The 11,341-nt window shown below is 44.5% G+C and overlaps 1 protein-coding gene across 2 annotated transcripts in view; it reads left to right on the top strand.

Annotated features, from left to right (window-relative positions):
* The first annotated feature begins 1,153 nt into the window (after positions 1 to 1,153).
* Positions 1,154 to 11,341, top strand: part of NUP210 (nucleoporin 210) — a 61,660-nt gene continuing 51,472 nt past the window's right edge. For both annotated transcript variants that reach the window (XM_065845861.2, XM_071812997.1), the window contains exons 1-3: positions 1,154 to 1,345; positions 9,929 to 10,065; positions 11,175 to 11,306. In XM_065845861.2, coding sequence (XP_065701933.1) covers positions 1,197 to 1,345; positions 9,929 to 10,065; positions 11,175 to 11,306 — 418 coding nt within the window. In that variant the 5' untranslated portion in view covers positions 1,154 to 1,196. The remainder of the gene's footprint in view (positions 1,346 to 9,928; positions 10,066 to 11,174; positions 11,307 to 11,341) is intronic.

Genomic DNA, 11,341 nt, shown 5'->3' with positions numbered 1-11,341 from the left:
CCTGAATTCTATGCCATGCTCTGAATACACTTAAAATTATTACCAATCTGCCAGTGATGGTTAAAACGTCCCTCCTTTTCCTTTTCATTCCTACACTGTCCTACCTTCCATGCTGTTCCACCACAGTTTCGAGCAATACACAGGATAAGGCTGAGTTTGTGTTAGGTTGGCTGATGAAATCCAGCTACTTTCTGTGTTCCTGGAGGAGCTCCAGCTGGTCAGACCAAGGCTGCTTGTGGTCTTCACCCTGTTTGTGGAGTTCACCTACCACCAAGTTCCTTCTCTTGACTTCTTCACCTTTCTCTGCACTTTGGTCTGCCTAACATTTTGTTTCCCCTAGGACAGAAAGTTATATGAGAAAATAAGTCTTAATTGAAGGGGATAAGCATATAGAAAATTGATATTTTTATAATAAAGAACTGTTGCTTTGCTTAGCTGTCTGCATCACTGTATGTACCATAATGGAAGAGTATGGTATGTAATATAATACCTATATATGTAATACCTATATGTAATGTAATACCTATAATATATAATTGATTTTTTTTTTTTTTAGGGTTTTTCTAATCAATTGGATTTAGGATTTAATCCATTGAGTAGCTTGGGTTTTGTTTTTAGTTGTGCTTTTTATTTGTTGGTTTGGTTTGTGTTTTGGTTGGTTTGTTTGTTCATGTTGGTGTGTTGTTTTTTTTCCCCAATCCACATGTCCCACTGTTTAAAAGCACCAGCTCACCCTGCTGTGCCGTCCCAGGCCGGTGGAAGGTGCTGCCGGGGGAAGGGGCGACAGGAGCCGCTTGTGACCGAGCCGAGGCCGCTGCTGGGGCGGCTCCGGCCGGTGACAACCACCACCTGGGCCGCAAGCGCCAGCCTTACCCCTTCGGGGAAAAAAAATCCACAAACAAACCACCTCCCTCTCCAGCCGCCCAAGGCGTTCCCAACAAGTTGTGCCCCGTTAGAAGCCCGTTCGGCTACACTCCGCGCTGCTTGGACCCGGCGGCCGCCCCTCACCCGGACCGCAGCGCCGCTACCCGCGGCTGGCGCCGCCGGGAATCACCTCAGGGAAGGCGAAGGAGCGAGAAGAGCGGTCGGGCCCGCCCCGTTCCCTCGCCCCTCCGCCCCCCGGGGCGCCCGGCCCCGCCGCTGACGTCCCAGCGCCCTTTCCCGCCCCCGCCGGCGGCCGTTCCCCGCGGCGGAGCATGGCTCCCCGTGCGCCCGCTCTCCTCCTTCTTCTCTCCCTTCACCTCACCGCCTCCTCCAAGCTCAACACCCCCAAGGTGCTGCTGCCCTTCACCCGCGGCACCCGCGTCAACTTCACGCTGGAGGCCAGCGAGGGTTGCTACCGATGGTGAGTGCAGGTGCCGCCGCCCTTCGGCCGCCGCTTCTCCCCCCCCGCCGCCGGATGCACCTGCGGCGTTTCCTCAGCCCGCGGCGGGAACGCGCGGCCCGGCGGGGCCTGAGCGCAGCCGCCGGCCTGCGCCCCTCGCCCTTCTCTCTTCACTCCGGCCGTGTTGTGGGGTGTCCCAGCAGCTTGGGGACAGAAATGGAGATAATTCCTAAGCGGAGAGGCTGGGCTCTACAAACTATGGCTCTGTGCGGAGGCCAGCGCTGGTCCCTCCTGTGGGAGCTTCCCGCCATGGCCGGGTGCCCCGCATGCGCCTCACGCCCCACATGTGCTCACCGCACTTACCCCACCCGTGTCCCCTCCACTTCTCTGTGTACCTCACTGATGTCCTCTCTGCAGCTTTGAGTTTGGGGGGTGGGTGCAAAGACTGAGTCCCAGCATCTGGCTGCACTGAGAGCCTCCTGGCGCTGGCAACATCCCGAGCACATCGACTGGCGAAGGCAAAAGTCAGGTTTTAAAAGTTCATATATTTCCTGGGTTTCTTCTGGAGCCTTGTTGCTGGGCAGGTGGGATGTCCTGGCTGGGAGCCCCTGTCCCGCTTGCCCAGGCCAGGCCTGTGGGCCGGGCTCACAGGAGCCAGGTCTCGACTGGGCTGTGCTGAGCCACAGGGCTAAAGGGAAATACCACTGTGTGTGCAGATTTAGAAACTGTGTCACAGCCTTCATGCTAAACAAGTGTTACCAACTCCTTCAGCGTGCCAGAATTGTAATTTTGATCAGTAATGAGCAGGAGGTACCCACCTGATAAAAAAGTGGCAGTCAGGAGATGTTTAGGGTGATATTTTCCTCTATGCCAGATGGATGAATGTCACAGTTTTCAGTTGTTATTTTGTGGCTGGCAGTTACTGAAATACATCTTGCAGGGCTGTGTTTTCATTCTATATCAGTTCATTTGCCTGGTGGTCCTAGATTTCTCATCCCTGGGCTGGCTACAAGCCTTTGGTCTGTGGCAATTTACACATTTGAAGGTGTTTGCACGCAAGAGCAATAATCAGAGTTACTCCAAGAGTCGACTGAAAGGAAGTTACTAGGTGAGCTGCAAATCTCACCGAAATATGTGGATGAAAATATATAAGACTGTACTCTAGGGAAGTACCAGATTTGGTCCACATATGTATCTGTAGCGAGGGTGATGTGTAGGCACTTCGGAGCACGTTATGTTGGTGCCAGTTGCCAGTGATAGATCATGCAGGTAGGCTTCAACGTGCTTTTCCATCCTCACCCTCTGGCTGCCCTTCGGAGATTAATTTTGCTTGAGGATTGAGGAAACTATACCAACTTCATCACAGAATGTGTTGTCATTTTCTGTTGTGGGGTTGTAAATGTGTATTTATTCACTTCTGCTTTGCAGGGGCTGGCAGGAAGTGGGTGGTAAAACTCAACGTGTGCTTACAAAGCCCTCAGGAGGAAGCAGCCGCTGGGTGTGTGTGGCCAAGCAGAAGTAGTAGCGCTCGTCATGGGGCTCGGAGCATCTTTGCTGGATGGCATCTGTGGGCCTTGAGACGTAGGGGATTAGATCGAAGTGTGCTTTGGAGGGGGGCAACTCCGCAGCTACGTGCTGATGAGTTTCGTGTACTTTCCTGTTAAAACCGTTAGTAATAGCTATTCCTGAAAGGAGGCCTGTTAAACTGAAGGAGTTAGGAAGTACCAAATGTAATGACTTCAGAAGTAGTGACTGCTTCTCACTCAGTGTTTGTAAAATGGTGGGTGGGTTTGCATGCATGAAAGATGGAATTTGAAATGTAAATTGTGAGATTTGGACCCTTAGTGTATGGAGAGGGGATCAGGGCTTTGTAATGCGGGTGATGGGGAGGTTAGAGGGAGTGGATGGAAGCTGTCTTACAACAGCATCTGTCTTCAAAGTACGTCTTTTGAGTATTTGAAGGACTGCCTTACTCATCTCAAACATTCAGAATTCGTACTTGAGTGTCCAGTTTTGTGACAAATCAGGCTATGGCATAGAATCATAGAATCATTTCAGTTGGAAGAGACCCTCAGGATCGTCAAGTCCAACCATAACCTCACTCTAGCACTAAACCATGTCCCTAAGAACATGATGTGGCCTAATTTCTTTCCAGTTTCCCGTTGGGGCTTCAGGTTTACCACTGAAAGTGGGAGATTTTCAAAGTGATTGTAGTGGTGTCTGAGAATTCCAGTGATTCAAAGGGAAAAGGTCGAATTTTACCATCGTCCCAGCAGATTGGGAGCAATAATAGAGTTACAAGAATGGCTTTAAAATGTTTTCTGATTTTCAAGATGCTCATGCAGTCTAGAGTTTGGGTTGCCTTTATGTTAAATTATTTTTTTGGTAAAAGCTTTGTTTTCAAAGCATACGGCATTCCCATCTGTAAATATTGTACATGGTACTGTCTTCAGGGATAAAACACAGTCTGTGCAGTTATATTTAGCATTTAAATTACATCTGTATTTATCTTTTAATTACCTTAATCCAGAAATTACACCTGGAAGAAGGAAAGCATTCAGGAGCAAAATTCCCTCCTTGAAATCTGCCTTACCGTGATAACATTTTTAGGGGAGAGTGGGAGAAGACACAAACAAAATAACCCATTTTCCCTCGAGGTATACAGCATGGCACAGGGTATTTATAGCAGAAATTATCTGTAGCATACAAATATGCTTACATGTCTGTAACATTATTTCATCTCTTGTAGAACTGAGATATATCATGGTGAGAGCTGGTGGGAAGTTTAAGCTTCAGGAGTTACCTTTGAGCAATAGAACTGATTGGGTTTGAACCACGGAGCACCGAAGTTGGAGGTTTTGTGATGGAAAGGTTTCGCCTATAGGGAACTGTTCAAAGGCAATAATGGCCCTGAACAATGTTGTTTGTTACAAATATGATGGTGAGCTTATTGCCACCTGGAACCATCTCTGACGAGGCTGCATGACACTAATTGCCATTGTGAGCGGTACAGGCGGCAGGTGTTGGAGTGAGACCCAGAGGCCGAGTTGCGCAACGCACAGGTACTGCCAGAGAGCCCCCCTGGACACCATTGCTGCGGGACTTGGCCAGCAAAGCTCATTCTGTAGCTCCTTATCTTGTCAAGTTTCTGATATTGGGTTGTAAATTGATCTTATCACTCCATGAGACGTGTGCAGTGGCTTATGTGTATTAAATAGAGCATTGCTGATTTGGGTCTGTTACTTTGCTATAAAGCTGACAAGTTCATCTCTGATAATCTGAGGGTTTTGTTGCTGTTGTTTCATGGATTACCTGTTTTACCATGGGTCTAAAAAACCCTGTATTTGACTCACTGAAAAATGCTTTGTGTGAGATGCTGACTGTTGATTTCCATATTGTGAAATAACATCTTAGATACCGGTTGTTATCCCTTGCCATCCTTCCCCCTGCTCTGGTTCTCGCCTGCTCTGCGTTTCCCGCTGACACATCAGAGCAGGCAGCAGGGTGTTCTCCCTCTCTCTGGGAGATGCCTGCGCTGCAGCAGCGGCTTTCCCAGCGCGGCTCCAACTCCTGGAGGTACCAGAAAGAGCTCAGAGCTGGGCTGAGGTGTCCTTGTGTGTAAAGTGAGACAGGCTGGGCTGCTGTGTCTCAGGCCTGTGTTACCTGAGTGCGTTGGCTCAAAACCAGACTGGGTAGTGTGAATCGACGGCATAGTTGTTCTGCCAGGGCTGAAGAGGCAGGAGAAGTAATAGTTGTTTTCCCTCTTAGCTGCTGTGTCAACCTGCAGTGCAGGTTTACTGTTGAAAAAAACTTTTTCTGCATCTGAGCATAACCTGCCTGGGAAGGAGGACATAAAGAACAGGGAGTATTGTTAATTTTGGGCAGTATTTACTGCTCAACACCCATTAAATGTTTTAAGAATTTTGCTCTCTTTGGGTGTGGCTCTCACAGTTAAGGTGTCTACATGTGAGAAGATTTAACAGAGTGGAAAATTTTGTTGAAATAATGCAAAGTGTGACATTTGTGTTTTGGAAGCAAGCTGTCAAATATTAATTTTATTTTTTAATTTGCAATCAGGCTAAGCTAATTTCACAACAGCTTGGTTAGACCCACATTTATTTACTGCATTTTCTTAGTGGGAAGATGCCTGTCTCTAGCCATTTTCCTTCATGCAGCTGGAGAAGACACAAAGATAACCACTTGTGGTGAAATGCCTTTGGCCACCAGTTGATTTGATAAAATATCCCAGTTACAGTTGGGCACCTGGGCTGGATTGTGAGAACCATCTTCACTGGTTTAACTCAGTGTCCTTGGAAGTTCCTGGCATGCCAGTTGATCACCACTATAAAATCGCCTGAGCGAAAGCTTTGTCCTTGGCTCATTCCCTGGTGCCTGATGTTTCCCTTTTTTAAAACAGAACTAGGTGGAGGACTATTTTTTTGCTGCTTTTTGTTTTCCCAGTGCAATAAGAAACATCGTAGGGGAGGACTGAGGGAGCCATGGGGAGATAATCTGCCACTGTGTTGTAAAAAATCCATAAGAGTTGAAGGAACTCTGCCAGGCTCCCTCTGTGTTTGCTTTGGAATAGGTTCAGTTCCCACATCCCTGGTTCTCTGGGAATCTATTTTTTATCACAAAGCTACAGTCACCTGGATGCTTTTTCTGGCTCTTGTGTCTCTCTTCATTGTTGTATGTCAACAGTGGTAGTCCTAAGAGTGACTAGAAATAAGGTACCTAGTGCATTGGTCGATCCAATCTTATCAAACTCTTGAAAATTTTAACTGTCTGTTTTCCCTCTGGCTACATATCTGCCTGCATGTCTGATACAAATTCTAAACCATCAGATCAACAAACAGTCCTGGTACATCTCCACAAAAGTGGATTTTTGTTAATTTAATCAGTTGAGTTTAGTCTGAAGAGCTGACAAAACAAATGTGAGATGCTGAAGCAGTAAGAATATTGCTAGAGTGAGGGGGAGAGTAACATTTGCCTGAGCTGTAAACCAGCTGATAAATAAATTAAGTGTAATCCTTGAAGCGTTAACATGTGATACTGCAGAACAATTGATTAAAAAAAGAAATGCAGGCATAGGTTTAGGTAGATCCGTAGATACAATCTTGGCACATAGTTCTGTGTCTGGGGGCGGGAGGGGGCAGAAATCATGAATGAAATGGAAATGAGCATTTCTGTGGCCTGGTAGTCTTTATTGCAAGTGTCATTAACTCCTCTGCAACTAGGATTTTGTTCTGAGGGAAATAAATATTGGGACTTTTGTTAGCTTTTCTACATCCCCTCCTCAGTCTTCTTCCTCCCCTGCCGTGCTGTTTCTCACAGACACTGATACAGGAAGAGAGCTGGTGCCAGAAATGCTTCCCCTGCCCACTCCTCGGGATCTAATTTTGACCCCTGACAAGCCCAGCTCTCAGTATCACGCACTGACGTGCTGCCAAAGGTCTGCTGGAATTGGAAGAGGGTATAAATTGCAGCCTTTGATGTCATTTTAAAGCCAAAGTTTATTTTTCTTGTGCTCTCTGTGTGTCTTACAGCAGAATAATGCCAGTGTAATACACAGTGCCTTGTCGTTTCTGGACTTGACCTTGAATTGGATGTAGCTGTAAAGAGCATGTGCTTTTGGTATTGCCAAATGATATTGAGGGGCCATCAAATATTTCATATGTAATGGTGTAAAAAATTAGTCATGAAGTTTGTTTTTTAAATATAAATTACAGTAGTAAACCAAGCCTCAGAAAGGCACGACTTAGCCTGCCCAGCTCAGGTAATTGACTAAAATAGCAGACATCCTATAGAACTAAGAATGTATTTGTATTAAAAGAGTAAGAAATTCAGCTGATAATCTACCTCCTATTTTATGAATAAACCACTGTTAAGAGGCCAAGTAGTATCTAGTCTCAGGTTTACTATGTCAGTGACAGCTAAGAGTTAACTGGCATTTGGCTGTAAAATCTTGAAAGTTCCTTTGTAATTGTGGGGTGTAAGTTTACAGCTAACATTTAATGCAGGCTTTTAGTTTATATTTGTTCCTTCCCTTTGCTATTCTGAAAAATATCCTGTAATTACATTTAATTTTACCACACTGCTGTTAGTGCAAACTGTAGAGGTTATGTATTACAAGACACAGCCATATATTAAAAGAACAAACACAAAACACAGCGAAACCCCTGTTGTGTTATAAACACGATCAATTTCAGACTGTAAGAACACAAAACCCACAAATTAATTTACAAAAATCCAATGGTAGGGAATATTAAGCAGTGTAAATAACTAAATAATAAAAGTAAAAATCAATTCCAAAGGTATAATGCTTATTTTTAAATGTCTGTGTGGATATTAAGTCAGATTCACGTGCTCAGCTTAAAAAGCCTACCAGCCAAGGACAGAAAAAGCCTTACCGCTTGTGAATACTAACATTGTTTAAAGAAACTTGCTAAATGTTGGAAAACTGTTTTGTGCTTGCCTAAGAACCTACAGAATAACAGGAAAATAACTAGTTGTTCACTCTTAAATGAATCGATATATAGCGAAGTTAAACGTACTACTTATAGAGAAAATAAATCATATTATTTTAGAAACAATGTAAACCCTAGTATAAAAAAATGTGCTCATATTTGTCTATGTTGCTTTGGTATTTAGAATATAACAAACAATTTTCAGATGTAAACTTCTAGTTGGTGTTCAAATTGTCCATTGCATACTGCTGTGTGTTGCGTTTTCCTTCATCAGATAAGATACTTTGAAATTTCTTGGTTAGTGGTTGCTACTATTGTTTCAAAATCCTTTAAAATTAGTCTTTTGTGAGCAGAATGTTGCAGGGAGCACACCAATATTATGATTTAATAATTCATTGCTTAATGAATTTTGCCCAAGACAAACCTGTTACATCTTCACTAGCAAACACAATTAATAATGTTCCGACTGTGCTTTCGTGCCCTTGGATTGCCAGATTTTGGGGCCTCATTATTTGGACAGTACCATGTGATAAAATCCAGACCCACAGATAGGGAACCAGAGAGCTGACACCAACGTATTTTTGTTTCATATGAAGTTTTTGTGAAAAGTGCACTGTTCGTTGTCTTCCCACCTCCTTCAAACCAAAGGGATCTTGGGGTCTTACACGATGGGATTTGTCTTCAGAATTGTGCTTTTTGTTGCTTAAGCCTAGAAACAAGATTTGTAATTATATTGCAGCGATTACAACCAGATTGATCCATATTCACCTGGACTGCAACCAAACATACTGCAATATGTTATTTTTTTTGAATGGGTACGATATTGGTTAACAAGAAATGTTATTCTTCCCTGGTTTGGGTTTGTTGGTTCTGCCAGTGATAAAAGTCAAGAAAACCTGTGTTTGGAGAGAAGGGCCTGTAAGATATTGCTGCTGGTTTGAAGCCTCGCTGCAGCTCCTTGCTGAGTTAGCAGATTTGCCCCATAGATCACAGGTTGGCATTTTTGAACATCCTCCAGACGAAAAGTCTGGATCAGTCCAGCTTCACAATCTTTAGCAGGTGGGGATCTAGTACCCGGGTTAGATTGCATCGACCAGATAGCGCAGTGTTTTCATCAGAACTGCCGTCATCATCAGGGAGCAGCAATTCCTCAGCGGCTTTGTCAGCAGTGCTTGCTTTGATTTGTTTTAATCCTTCAAAGAGCCCTTGTGGAAGAGCTATGAGGTGGGATCCCTGGGCAAGCAGGTGACTGTTTGGGACGCTGGATTCGGTAGCTGGGAGCTGCTCCACAGTGACTGTGGTGGGGACCGGTGAGTGGGGCCCCAGTGCTGCAAACCTGGCAGCAACTCAGCCCGCTCACGGGGTGACGTTCTCTGACTGTTTGCAAGACACATGACCTGCTGGAATACTTTAATTGCTTTGAGCACTCCTCATTCAGGCCTCAGATGTATATTGCTACTATCTCAAATGGAATTTGAGGCTTGGTTTTTAATAACTTTGAATTTAGGGTTTTTTTTTCCTCATCCTGATGTTTTTGGCACATGGGAAGTGAGGACGGGGCTCCCCTTCCATGGTGAGCTTCCCACAACCTCATTCCTGGAGCCGTTGTCTTTAGAAAAGCCATACAAGTCAGAGCAGGAAATAACAGATGCATCAATTTTAGGTCAGAATTCCGTGTAGGCTTACATGTCACCAAGGATGATTATATGACTTTGCGTGTTTTACAGTGTTACACACTTAAGCTAAGCAGACTAAATCAAATTTTTTAATTTCTTGATTAAAAAATATCTCTTACTTGTTCAGAGCCTCTGATGTAGCAAACATACGTAAGTGTGATGTCCTGTGATCAGGGAAAACTTCCACTTTTGTCAGAACTTTGTTCCAAACTTCTGTTGAAAAGCAATTACAACTGGCAAGTGGAGCTATACCTTAAATTATTTTACCTTCTAATTTAGCATTTTCTATGTGGTTTTGCTTGTTCTACACCGCCTTCTCAACTCCTCGAGTAGCTGTTGCAATCAATCTCTTCTGAAAGTCCGGTCCTGACCATGTAGCATTTCTCGTGTAAATGATTTTAAACTGGATTTCTGTCCAGCAGTAATTCAGATCGTGCTAACACAACCCCATAATCTTGCAGGTCCTCCACCAGGCCGGAGGTGGCGAGCATAGAGCTGGCGGATCAGGACGAGCGCCAGTGTTCGCAGAAAGCCCTTGTCCAGGCACGGTCCTCCCAGCCCACGCGCCTTACGAGTATCATCTTTGCTGAAGATATAGGTAAGTTTTAAATTCGGTAAACTCACCACTGCTTGGTTTTGGGCATTTATAAATATATAAAGAGTGAGCGTCAGGAGGGTGGAGCCAGGCTTTTCTCGGTGACAGCCAGTGATAGGACAAGGGGCTATGGGTGCAAACTGGAACACAGGAGGTTCCACTGAAAGATGAGAAGAAACTTCTTCATGGTGAGGGTGCCAGAGCCTGGCCCAGGCTGCCCAGGGAGGTTGTAGAGTCTCCTTCTCTGCAGACATTCAAACCCGCCTGGACACCTTCCTGTGGAACCTCAGCTGGGTGTTCCTGCTCCGGCGGGGGGATTGGACTGGATGAGCTTTCCAGGTCCCTTCCCATCCTTGACATTCTGGGATTCTGTGATCCTCCAGAAACACAGTAGAGATTTAAAAGTGCAGAAAGCAGGAAATATCCATTCATATGCACAGTCATTTTAGGCTTTCCACGGACATGGGTTTTAAGTTCTGTTTGTTAAAGGCCTCAAATAAATGTTGATTATATTAATGATACATCCAGGAAAATGGGTAATTCGTTAAAAAAGGAATGGGGTGACAGAAAGTAGTTTTCAGTATATACTTTTTATATAATGGAAATTCAGATGTTTTGCATTTAGAAAGCTGGAAATTGCCATTGTGTCTGTCATACAATATATCTGGTTAGTCTTTGTAATGCGAGATGGGCAAAACAGATGGTCAAGTCAGTGTCTTGCAGTCACTAAATGAAGAAGTATATAGGGGTTTATCATCTGTGGGTAAAAGTCATGAAGTTCTCTAGGACGTGAGCCAAGCATGAGGGTTGCACTGTAGAAACTCTTAGAATGTACTCAGAAAATGTTAGTATATAATTGTTAGTATAGATGGAAATCACAGTTTTTAAAGATTTCTTGTAGAGTTCAGTGGGGAAGGGAGCTGCTTTTCTTGCTTGCTTAGGCACAGTCACCCTTTGACCAAGTGTTTCTTAGTCAAGGTCACAACCCAGTTTCAGTTCCTTCAGTGTCTTGTATCATGGACTAAATTTGAGGTAATTTTGTCATCTTGGTGCTCTTGATGAGCACATCCAGTGTTGCTGATTTCATGTGCTCTTTCTGATGTCTCTTCAAGTGACTGGACAAGTGCTTCGTTGTGATGCTATAGTTGATATAATTCACGACATCCAAATTGTGTCCACAACAAGAGAACTCTATCTTGAAGATTCACCACTGGAGCTAAAAATTCAGGCTTTGGATTCTGAAGGTAAGAGGTTTGCTAGCAAGAGATAAAATCTATAT

The sequence above is a fragment of the Patagioenas fasciata genome, chromosome 10, assembly GCF_037038585.1.
Source record: "Patagioenas fasciata isolate bPatFas1 chromosome 10, bPatFas1.hap1, whole genome shotgun sequence".
Classification (NCBI taxonomy): Eukaryota; Metazoa; Chordata; class Aves; order Columbiformes; family Columbidae; genus Patagioenas; species Patagioenas fasciata.
The sequence above is the reverse complement of the archived record's forward strand: the minus strand, read 5'-3'. Positions and strand labels throughout refer to the sequence as shown.